Source organism: Schistocerca cancellata, chromosome 4, assembly GCF_023864275.1.
Source record: "Schistocerca cancellata isolate TAMUIC-IGC-003103 chromosome 4, iqSchCanc2.1, whole genome shotgun sequence".
In the NCBI taxonomy this organism is placed as follows: Eukaryota; Metazoa; Arthropoda; class Insecta; order Orthoptera; family Acrididae; genus Schistocerca; species Schistocerca cancellata.
The window spans coordinates 919,355,195-919,368,335 of NC_064629.1; the positions used below are offsets into that span (position 1 = coordinate 919,355,195).

Here is a 13,141-nt window from a genome sequence, read left to right on the forward strand (position 1 = left end):
CGTGAGCGGAAGACGGCCTAACGGTGTGCGGGACCGTAGCCCAGCTTCATGGAGACGGTTGCGAATGGTCCTCGCCGATACCCCAGGCGCAACAGTGTCCCTAATTTGCTGGGAAGTGGCGGTGCGGTCTCCTACGGCACTGCGTAGGATCCTACGGTCTTGGCGTGCATCCGTGCGTCGCTGCGGTCCGGTCCCAGGTCGACGGGCACGTGCACCTTCCGCCGACCACTGGCGACAACATCGATGTACTGTGGAGACCTCACGCCCCACGTGTCGAGCAATTCGGCGGTACGTCCACCCGGCCTCCCGCATGCCCACTATACGCCCTCGCTCAAAGTCCGTCAACTGCACATACGGTTCACGTCCACGCTGTCGCGGCATGCTACCAGTGTTAAAGACTGCGATGGAGCTCCGTATGCCACGGCAAACTGGCTGACACTGACGGCGGCGGTGCACAAATGCTGCGCAGCTAGCGCCATTCGACGGCCAACACCGCGGTTCCTGGTGTGTCCGCTGTGCCGTGCGTGTGATCATTGCTTGTACAGCCCTCTCGCAGTGTCCGGAGCAAGTATGGTGGGTCTGACACACCGGTGTCAATGTGTTCTTTTTTCCATTTCCAGGAGTGTAGTAACTGAGCACATTCTTTTTCTCGCAGGGGTTTCTGACACTGACACAGTTATAACCGCCGGAACCGCTATTTTCACTGTATCTCTACGCCTCCCACAAGCAAGAAAACGACCGCGTAAAACTTGAGTAGTTTTTAACGGTTAATACCATCTTGAGTAGTTGTTAACGCCCATCAAAATGACGGCAGTCGAATTTTTCTTCCAGGTTTTCGTTCCTGAGTATGTTAGGAGTCATTATCATATAAAGCTTCTTTTCTATAAGAAATTTCTTTAATGGTTTAATTCTTGATCGAATTTTTAAGTACCTCGAAATAAAACGAATCGGTTAATTATGGATGCACCGACGGGTTCTTCATTACGAATGGGTCCAGACTTTGTCACCTGATTCCTCGCTTATTGATTTCTACTCGACTCTTTCTTCGTTTTCGGTCTTGTGCGGCACCCCACGCAAGTGTGTTGGCACACGATGGTCTTGGAAAAGCTACTAACACGAGGTATTGGAATATGATTATTTGAAAGCAGCTTTCCTCATAAATTAATCAGTAAGAACATTAAACAGTCTTGTAAGAAACCATGAATCGCCAGAGGGATTAAAGTACCTAATGAAAGGAAAAGTGAAATTTATTTGTTGGCAAGAACAAGTAATGTTCCTAGAGTATCTGCACGCTGCAAAAACTACTCACAATTACTAAGAAAAATGATTAAAAATCAAGTAACATATACATTATGTCAGAAATCAGTAACTGAGACAACAGACTTAAGTTTATATCGAAGTAGTATGTCGGAAAAGCAAGCCACACAAAATTCAGTCATACAGATGTTCCACCAACTTCTCCCTCTGAGAGTAAGAAATAGAAGCTATCTGGATTGATGGTTTTTCCAACAGAGCACTAAAGACTTGCTCCCATTTATTAAGTGCTGTCTCTTTAGAAATATAGGCTGCTTAGAATAATCTTCTCTCCTTGAAAGGGTTCCCCACGAAAAACGAGTGACCTTATGTCACTGGAACTTTGTGGAAACTTTTGTAAGGCCATGCGGGCGAGCAATAACGAATAATCCATTGAAAGTAGCACATTTTAGTTTCCACATGACAGGGTTAAAATCTGGTGATCTTGGTGGACACGCAGTTTGGAACGATCGGCTAATATTCGGTTTCCTCCTGGGAGGGACCGACGGCCAATCGCACAACAAATTGCTGAAGAAGTTTTGTTGCCACGGCTGAGAATGCTGGACGTAATGTGTCATCTTCAAGCAGTGCATTAGCTGTGTCACGACAGCTGAGCATCCCAAGGTCGACGGTTCGAAATGTGCTGCGAACAATTGTGAAATTGTGATCGTACAGACTCCCCATTACTCATCAACTTTTGCCACGTGACACACATATTGTTGTAAACTTTGCTCTTAACATTTCTTGCAAGGATTGAAGTTGACGATATGTGTCCTTGAAACATTTTTATGAGTGTTGAAGCACGCTTTACGCTCACTGGGGCAGTGAACACTCACGACTGTCGCCGCCAACGAACGTTCATGAAGTTCCCCTACATAGTGAACACGTATTTGTGTGGTGTGACTTCACGGTATAGTTCATGATTGGTCCATTTTTCTTTGAGGAGCTCGGACCCCAAGATCCAAGTATATGCATCGTGAACGGCACACATCACTGCGATCTGCTTCGGCAGCATATGATCCCTGCTCTATGGGAGATATGTGCTGTGGACTAAACTGTTTTCATGCACGATGGAGTCCCATCTCACATTGCTAGTGAGGTCACTCGGTTACTCCGTACCACATTTGGAGAAAACCGAATCATTAGTGGACCCTTCCAAACTGCGTGGCCACCAAGATCACCAGATTTGAACTCCCTCATGTGGAAATGAAAATGCGTTTCTTTCAGTCGTTTATTCGTTATTTCTCTTCCGCATGTCCTTACAAATGTGTCCACAAAATTTCATTTTCCTACGATCACTAGTTCTTCATGGAGGATGTCTCAAGTAGCGAAAGTTTGTTTATAACCCCGTATGTAATGTATCAGTAACCAAGGGCATTTTCCAAAGAGACTGAAATATATCATCGTTAAACCTTTCTATGAGATAGATAGTTGGACAGATATCAATACCTACTGACCCATTTCACTACTGACATCATTTTCCAACACTACTGAGAAGGTGATGTACTCTATAATAACATCTTAGCTGAGCAACAATAAGATATTTAGTAATTCACAGTTGGGAATTCAAACAAGGTGCTCAACTGAGAATGTCATTTAAACGTTCTTTCATCATATTTGACAAGCATTAAATAACAAAATAGGATCGGTTAGTATTTTCTGTGGCCTATCTAAGGCATCTGACTGTGTGAATCACAGTATCCTACCAGATAAACTGAGGTTTTATGGAATTAATGGTATAGCCAACCAGTTGATAATGTCATATCTAGCCAAAACAATGCAGAAAGCTGTACATAATAATGCAAACAATTCAGTCAGGTGAGATTCTTCTGACTGGAGGGACATAACTTTTTGAGTTCCACAAGGCACACTCTTAAGTCCACTATTGTTTCTCATATACACAGAACATTTAGAAAAAATGTCATATATTCCTACAGGAAGTAGCAGTAGTTTGTTTTGTTTTATCACCCAAACATGTTTCGCCACAGTTGCGGTAGCCTCAGTGTTTTTTTTTATTATTTTTCTAAAATACTTACAAACAAGTTATTTTTAGCTTAAGGAATATGACACATCAGATTTTGTTTTCATTCAAATTGTATGTAATTTCAGTTACTTGTCGTGGAGAAACTTAGGTGAAATGGTTTGATAATTTGGGAAATTATTGCTAAATTTCATCGCAGTTTGCTCAAGATTATTCTGCTTTCAGGTTTGTGACACTATTCTTCTGCATGGCGAAATTTATCCTCGTAGATTGATCAATTTTGACTGAATGGGAGCTAATTATAGTGACGAATTTCAATCCGTCAAGCTATAGATTCGGGTTTATCATCTTCTCCTGAATTATAAAAGACTTGGTGTCTTGTTAAACGTTGTATACTGAGAATTTAGTATTCAAAATTTTCAAATATTCGTGAGTCGCTAAGGGACCCAACTGCTGAGGTCATCGGTCCCTAGACTTACACACTACTCAGTCTAACTTAAACTAACTTATGCTAAGAACAACACACACACCCATGCGCGCGGGAGGGCTCGAACCTCCGGCGAGAGGGGCCGCGCAATCCGTGACATGGCGCCATAGACCGCGCGGCCCCTCCGCGCGATACTTAGTATTCCAGTTGTTCATTGTGAAACTCACGAATGTTGCATTGCGTTGAGAACCCATGTGGACTTGTAAATCAACTATATATCTATGTATTTTGTAACTACTATCTGTATTATTTGCCCTTAAACCAAGTCATTTCTTTGTTACTTGTCAGTCAGAGCCATGCTGCTTCGTCGCCATATTGCTTTAACTTCTTGGTTCTAATCATTGCCCATGAATACTCTTACACATCAGAGGCCACTTGCTGTATTAAAAAATTAGCAGTAAGTATTCTCTCTTATCACAAAATAAGGTTTCACATTCAGAAAGGCAGGTCGGCGACTACGGTTACCGTGGTCGCTGCTAACTTAATGTACTGTGGAGTGGTCTGGCACTTTACCGAGACATTAGATGGAAATGGTGTTCATAAGTTATGTGTTGATTTTTGATGGTTCAGCGTATCTTTCATGCTGAGAATCAATGACTATATGCTTGAAGGGACATCCTCATGAGCACTGCTGTACACTGCAAGCAAGAAGCAAAAACTTATTTAATTATGGGTCAGTTTATTAATGAATCATTACTTATTTTCCAGTATTCAAATGCTAGCCATGCAACATCCAGCTTCAGTTGCGCTTAAATGCTCACAGGTTACTTAATGCATTGCTTTACATATCAGGGCTTTTATATTCACTGCCTATGGGAATAGTTCACTTCTTATTACAAGACACGGCCTACACTTGCTCCCCAAGAGAACAGTTTTAACATTATGAAACGACTGTTCAACGTTCTTGGAAGGATTTTCTGCGCATAATGACTAGAGTTCTGTGAGTTCACATACGCAGGCAGGTTCAACCACGCCTCATGTGAACAAATGAAAACCTGAGAGTACACATGTGTCAATCCACTTTATTTAGAAACCATCGGTAGAGCTGGAAACGTACAGGTTGGTCTCCAAGCACCACAACAGAAAATCTGTGAGGTTAAAGATGTAGAATTCTGTGAGGATAAAGACGCAGATTCTTTTCATAATTTTCTGAGAGGAAAATCTTTTAATACCTACTTTTACAGGTAAGCGGTGTTCCAGTTTTGTCAGACTCCGCCCGAAACGCTTTTCCTAAAGGGTGTACAACATAACTTAACGAAAGTTTATTAATACACTGCCCGCTTGCTTGCTTGTGTGGAACTGTGCTCGCGATCTGATGGGAACGAGATAGCTTGTGTTAATGTTTATCGATCTTTTGCAGAAAACGTTGATAAAATGGTGCTGTGTGATTACAGGAGAAATAACCGACATAAAGTTCCTGTGCCTCAACGGCACCGTATTTGACCAGGAGACGAGGGTCTGCGAACGTGTAGACGAAGTGGACTGCAGCAAGACCGAGGGATTCTACGACCTCAACCTCGAGCTGTACGGAAACAATGCTGCTCTCAGGTAAGGCTACATACAAGCTCCTAATGGGGATTTTTAGCGAATGTATAACCTTACTCGTGCGTATAGTTAAACATTTCCGAGCTAACGAATGTCATCAGAACACCGTTTTTCGATTTTTTAAATATTTATCTGCATGGGACAATCATCTCTTCTGGTCACTTGTGAATATCTCTTGATCCAGCCTACAGGTCCTTTTCTACTTGCAGCTCTCTATGCTGCATTAGTGTCTTCGCTAAATACCAGTTCCGTTCACACGATAAATATTGCGTGTCTTGGTCACTGATTTATTCTGCAACTATCCGCTGCCTCTGGTGAGTAGTACCAATTTCGATATACCCTTTTTCTTTGGAATTACGGACTGAATTTCGAAATCGGCCATTTTTATCACTCGGAAACTGATACTCGAACGATAAAACCCTTGTAGCACGACATTGGTATCTTTACCTGTTTCAAATAAGAGTTCATGTAAAAGCCCGTGGCTTTAATGGGAAGTTTTTCAAGTAACCACGAGAAGTGAGTAACCCTGTCAGCCACATAAAGCCCTTCTATAACATGTGAAACACAGTGAAAAGGACAGAATTGGTAAACGCCAAACTGACTGATTGACATACCAACGTCCAAACTAAACCATAAATCCTAGGACCACGCAGTTCAAACCTTAAGGTGTTTACATGAAATGTATTCTCATTCGCGAATACGGACAGCATCAGCTGTATAATGGAATGACGACAATGAAAACTTGTGCCGGAGCGGGCTCGAGCCCAGATTTCTGTCTTTACTCGAGCGGTTACCTTAACCGCATTGGCTATCCATGCACGATTCGCGACCAGACCCAGAACTCCATATGTCGTCATTCATGTGTCACAACTTCTATTTGTGCACATTATGTAGTTCCTGTACAGGGGAAGGACATTTAAATGAAGCTGCTGCCTGTTTTCGGCGGATAAATATGATATTGCAGTGCCTGTATTGTTAAAAGGTACGATGCAATGTTCCTTCAGAGATACATAGGTAGCGGCGCTCAGCTAAAATATTCTCCCTGTACGGAAATTATATAATGTTTGTACGAGTACAGGTCGTGACTCATGAACGATGACTTATGGACGTTTCGGTCTGGTCGTGAGTCGCGCACGGATAACCCAAGCGCCGGCCGCGGTGGTCTCGCGGTTCTAGGCGCTCAGTCCGGAACCGCGCGACTGCTACGGTCGCAGGTTCGAATCCTGCCTCGGGCATGGATGTGTGTGATGTCCTTAGGTTAGTTAGGTTTAAGTAGTTCTAAGTTCTAGGGGACTGATGACCACAGATGTTAAGTCCCATAGTGCTCAGAGCCATTTGAACCATTTTGATAACCCAAGCGGTTAAGCCGACCGTTCGCGTAAAGTGGGAAATCCGGGTTCGAGTCCCAGTCAGCACAAATTTTCAGTGTCGTCATTCCATTATATAGCTGATGGGTCTCCATGTCTTCAACGGCGAATACATTTGATGTATAACATGAGGGCTGTAGTCGCTGCAATGCCTGTTCCATCGGACAAGCATGCATGCCCGAAGGAACTTCTTAACAACCCAGGCACTGCAGTATCCTACTTGGAGGGTTTGTTTGAGGCGTGACGTGTCGCATTGGAGTTCCTGCGTCATGGATTAGTTATGCAAGTTGCATCATGGCTCCTATACGGAGTTCACTGTGTCTTCAGAAAATGGTCACTGTAAATAACAAACAACACTGGACTTTAGAAGCAAAAAGTATATGCAACAAAAGTACATAAAGCTTAATATTTTATGCAGCCCTGAAAATCCTGTTTGCCAATAACTGTAACTTCCTTTCTCAAAAACTTTATTATGAAACTGTTTCGTTGCTCATCTAGCTAACTTAAATCATCAATTGGTTCTTACGTAAAATTTTCTTCTGAAGTTAACTTCTACAACACTAGCGTTGAAACCATAAACATACACATTTATTCCCGGTCTTCATCCGCAATAAAATACACTACTCAATATAACGCATAACAAATATTCTTTCACACACTTTGTTTGCGACAGATTAGTTAAAATTAATAACTAGATCTGAATATCACCAACATAAGAGGCAACCACTTTCAACGTACATCATACTATAGTACTTCTAACTCTGGAATGCGTCGTCTGTAAACAAACTTTTGTATCCCGCCTGGAAGGCGGCGCGTGGGTAGGAATCCCGAACTATTTGAAACAGTTAACGCAGAACAGGGAATCAGCGATCATAAAGCGGTTACTGCATCGATGATTTCAGCCGTAAATAGAAATATTAAAAAAGGTAGGAAGATTTTTCTGTTTAGCAAAAGTGACAAAAAGCAGATTTCAGAGTACTTGACAGCTCAACAGTAAAGTTTTATCTCAAGTACAGAGAGTGCTGAGGATCAGTGGACAAAGTTCAAAACCATCGTACAATATGCGTTAGATGAGTATGTGCCAGGCAAGATCGTAAGAGATGGAAAAGAGCCACCGTGGTACAACAACCGAGTTAGAAAACTGCTGCGGAAGCAAAGGGAACTTCACAGCAAACAAACATAGCTAAAGCCTTGCAGACAAACAAAAATTACGCGAAGCGAAATGTAGTGTGAGGGGGGCTATGCGAGAGGCGTTCAACGAATTCGAAAGTAAAGTTCTATATACTGACTTGGCAGAAAATCCTAAGAAATTTTGGTCTTATGTCAAAGCGATAGGTGGATCAAAACAAAATGTCCAGACACTCTGTGACCAAAATGGTACTGAAACAGAGGATGACAGACTAAAGGCCGAAATACTAAATGTCTTTTTCCAAAGCTGTTTCACAGAGGAAGACTGCACTGTAGTTCCTTCTCTAGATTGTCGCACAGATGACAAAATGGTAGATGTCGAAATAGACGACAGAGGGGTAGAGAAACAATTAAAATCTCTCAAAAGAAGAAAGGCCGCTGGACCTGATGGGATACCAGTTCGATTTTACAGAGTACGGGAAGGAACTTGCTCCCCTTCTTGCAGCGGAGTAACGTAGGTCTCTAGAAGAGCGCAGCGTTCCAAAGGATTGGAAAAAGGCACAGGTCATTCCTGTTTTCAAGAAGGGACATCGAACAGATGTGCAGAACTATAGACCTATATCTCTAACGTCGATCAGCTGTAGAATTTTGGAACACATATTGTGTTCGAGTATAATGACTTTTCTGGAGACTAGAAATCTACTCAGTAGGAATCAGCATGGGTTTCGAAAAAGACGGTCGTGTGAAACCCAGCTCGCGCTATTCGTCCACGAGACTCAGAGGGCCATAGACACGGGTTCACAGGTAGATGCCGTGTTTCTTGACTTCCGCAAGGCGTTCGATACAGTTCCCCACAGTCGTTTAATGAACAAAGTAAGAGCATATGGACTATCAGACCAATTGTGTGATTGGATTGAAGAGTTCCTAGATAATAGAACGCAGCATGTCATTCTCAATGGAGACAAGTCTTCCGAAGTAAGAGTGATTTCTGGTGTGCCGCAGGGGAGTGTCGTAGAACCGTTGCTATTCACAGTATACATAAATGACCTTGTGGATGACATCGGAAGTTCACTGGGGCTTTTTGCGGATGATGCTGTGGTATATCGAGAGGTTGTAACAATGGAAAATTGTACTGAAATGCAGGAGGATCTGCAGCGAATTGACGCATGGTGCAGGGAATGGCAACTGAATCTCAATGTAGACAAGTGTAATGTGCTGCGAATATATAGAAAGAAAGATCCCTTATCATTTAGCTACAATATAGCAGGTCAGCAACTGGAAGCAGTTAATGCCATAAATTATCTGGGAGTACGCATTAGGAGTGATTTAAAATGGAATGATCATATATAGTTGATCGTCGGTAAAGCAGATGCCAGACTGAGATTCATTGGAAGAATCCTAAGAAAATGCAATCTGAAAACAAAGGAAGTTGGTTACAGTACGCTTGTTCGCCCACTGCTTGAATACTGCTCAGCAGTGTGGGATCCGTACCAGATAGGGTTGATAGAAGAGATAGAGAAGATCCAACGGAGAGCAGCGCGCTTCGTTACAGGACCATTTAGTAATCGCGAAAGCGTTACGGAGTTGATAGATAAACTAGAGTGGAAGACTCTATAGGAGAGTCGCTCAGTAGCTCGGTACGGGCTTTTGTTGAAGTTTCGAGAACATACCGTCACCGAAGAGTCAAGCAGTATATTGCTTCCTCCTACGTATATCTCGCGAAGAGACCATGAGGATAAAATCAGAGAGATTAGAGCCTACACAGAGGCACACCGACAATCCTTCTTTCCACGAACAATACGAGACTGGAATTTTAAGTCAAGCTCCATAATTAATCATTATGGTTATGTGCGCAAACAAAATTCAAATGGCTCTGAGCACCATGGGGCTTAACTTCTGAGGTCATCAGTCCCCTTGAACTTAGAACTACTGAAACCAAACTAACCTAAGGACATCCCACACATCCATGCCCAAAGGCAGGATTCGAACCTGCGACCGTAGCGGTCGCGCGGTTCCAGACTGTAGCGCCTAGAACCGCTCGGCCACTCCGGCCGGCGCGCAAACACTGCAGCGTCAAAGAATAAGGCGTTACGAGACTGATATTGCCGGAAATGCGAAAGCCTGCATCCTGCATGTGTTTCATTACCTAAAAACATCAATCCCTTATTTTTCTTCCAGGAACTGAATCACGTATTTGATGCATTTACGGATTTTCTGGGGACAACATTGGTTACACTCTCTTCCAAGTTTATCGGTACAAGACCGATGTACGAAAACGTTTTTCAATAAAAATATTTTTGCTACTGGGCTGTATTTTATTGAACCAATATGTACACTTCACAAAGGATCAATTCGACTACATTATCACTTTCATATTCACCTTCGCTCACACAAGTGTACGATTAAGCGTGCTGACATAACAGAATATACTTAGTATTGGTAAGTCGCTGACAGCATATGACATGTTCTACATATATCTGACTTCCATAGATGGAACTCAATAGAACTTTAAGGAAAAATGATTTCATGTATTCGTGTTAATGGACTCTTCCTTTACTTCTCGCCAAACCAATTTCATATTGAAGGGTGAAAAGCAAACAAATTGAGTTTTGTTCCACTGATATTTGTTTTTTACGTACTGGCTTATTCTGCATTTATGAGATTACCAACAACTGACCAGCGTGCACAAAAGACACTACTGTATAAGATAGCAAACATTGGAAACTGAAGATATTACGAATGCACTTTTTTGTTGGTCAGGACAGTACGGAGGAAACATTAATCGATTGCTCATCAGTGGTGTTATGGGTCAAAGCTGTAACAATATTTAGTGGCTTGTGTTTACTGCATCATGGTGCAACGGAGCAGCGAAAGAAGTTGAGAGTGGATAAATTACAGTATAATACTTAACCGTAGCCCCCAGCTGTAGTCAGAGCTAGCTTCGTCACGTGAATAAGTGCAGCCACCTCGCGGTGCAAGCACAGAAACCGACTGTGGAGAATGCCTTCGCGGGCAGACACGACGGCTTGCTGTTAATATTAAGTTTACGGACCACGAGAACGAGAAACAGGAGACAGTGCTCACGGAAAAGGTGATGGAACGTGGTCAAATAATGTCCCATTGGTAATACGAATTCTGCGCAAATTCTGCGCCGCCCGTTGTGGCCGAGCGGTTCTAGGCGCTCAGTCCGGAACCTCGCGCCTGCTACGGTCGCAGGTTCGAATCCTGCCTCGGGCATGGATGTGTGTGATGTCCTTAGGTTAGTTAGGTTTAAGTATTTATAAGTCTAGGGGACTGATGACCTCAGATGTTAAGTCCCATACTGCTTAGAGCCATTTGAACCATTTGAATTCTCCGGCATTAAGGTCGGTACAAACAAATACGTACCAACTTTGCGAAATCCTCAAAGCTTGTATCACTGAGAAGTGGAGTTTAAAGAAAGCAAGGAAACCCAGAAAAAACTGTTCTTTTGTAAAATTTCGTTTTAAAAGGTGTCAGAATAAACGAGTCATCATGTACAAACGAGACAACTTGCTGATATACTATATTAGAATTCTACAACTAAATGTACCATCGGTGGTTTATTCAGAAAAAACGTTGATTATTACACTTTACACTGTGAATAAACGTTGTCACAGGGATAGTGTGCAAAGAGTGTTGTCAAACAAATATTCCAGACAATTTTTAATTCTCGTGCTGAGCATGCCATTGGCGTATAGAGGAACACACTTTTACTACCATCCCTCCCTCTAAACACTAGGAAGCTGCCACTCTAGCCACAGGTCTTCAGTTCACTTTAGCAGCAAATAAATAGCAACAACCACACAAGAGACACAAATTTCATACGGGTCACAATACAATATACACACTGACGCAGAATCACTATTGTTGTGCTTTTGCACTAAGAAGAGACTGCTTGCTAGGCAGGATGTATCTTGATATATACACGGGTGAAAGTACAGGAGTAGACAAAAATAAGGAAACACCAAACACACAACACGTCAACATGACTAGTACGATGTAGGAAACGGACTGGCATTCAAAACAGCTACCAGTCGTCTCGGAATAGATAAATGCAGGTCCTCTATGCTTTTCAACGGAATCTTGTTCCATTCTTTCTGCAAAACAGTGGCAAGTTGAGATAAGCACGATGGAAGTGGATAGCGATCAAGCATCCTTCTCTCCAAGGTAGACCACAAAGTTTCAGTATGTTGAAATCTGGTGACTGTGGTGATCAGGTAAGATGCGCTAATTCATCCTCGCGCTCGCAAAACCAGCCTTGGATGATACGAGCTTTGTGAACGAGGGCCCGTCGTCTTTGACCACAGCATCACAGTTGGGGAACAAATTTAATAATATACTATGGGATGGACCTGATGAACGAAGATGGTCACATAGACCTTGACAGTAATGCGACCTTGCAGAATAACCGTGGGTCCCGTGGAATACCACGATATGGCTGCACAAATTATTACCTAATCCCCACCATGTTTTACTCTTGGGACGTAAACTCGACCAGAAGCTGGAAACACAGTGAATCGAGACTCGTCCGACCTAATGACTTTTTTCCATTACTCCATAATCCAGGTTGTAGGGATTTGGCACATTTTCCTGCCACGAGTGTTTGCATCACTGATGTGCGGGTTTGGGCTTCCAGTTCGCCCTGCACTCCCATGCTTACGGAGACCCTCGGTGTTGTTTTGGTGCTGACAGGGTTCGCGAGTGTGACATTCCAATTTTGCAGCTGTCGTCCTCTTATTTTTCGTCACAATCTTCTTCAGTGCCCATCTGCCACGACCACACAACACACGCTCGTGTCTGCATTGTGACTTGTGCTCTTTTTCCGCTCTCCCTGTACGCGATACACATCTTGGATACTGTGCCTCTTGTAACACCAAACACTGAGGCTACCTCGGTTACGGAAGCATGGGCTACGAGCACCAACAATTTGCCCACGTTCGAAATGACACATAATGCACTCACAACTACACGCGCCACGACTGACACTTGAGGACACAGCCCGCGTGTCGTTCGTCGTCAAATACAACAGCACTGCCTGCAGTCTCGGCTATCATATGCGGTTATGTTCAAGCATTTATTTCGCTCCGTGTTTCCATATTTTTGTCCAATCATTGTGTATGGTAACAGTAGTTTAAACGGTCTTGGAAATATATTCCCGCAAACGAGCCTTTTGCGTAATTGTGAATGTGTGTTTACGTGCTGCCACTGACTACAGTATGAGATATCTACATCTACATCCGTACTCCGCAAGCGTCTGGCGGAGGGTACCTAGAGTACCTCTATCGGTTCTGCCTTCCATTCCAGTCTCACATTGTTCGT

The 13,141-nt window shown here is 43.0% G+C and overlaps 1 protein-coding gene across 3 annotated transcripts in view; it reads left to right on the forward strand.

Moving 5' to 3' along the window:
- The window catches only part of LOC126185090 (uncharacterized), a 427,180-nt gene that overhangs the window by 361,455 nt on the left and 52,584 nt on the right, over positions 1–13,141 (forward strand). For all 3 annotated transcript variants that reach the window (XM_049927887.1, XM_049927888.1, XM_049927889.1), the window contains exon 5: positions 5,156–5,309. In XM_049927887.1, coding sequence (XP_049783844.1) covers positions 5,156–5,309 — 154 coding nt within the window. The remainder of the gene's footprint in view (positions 1–5,155; positions 5,310–13,141) is intronic.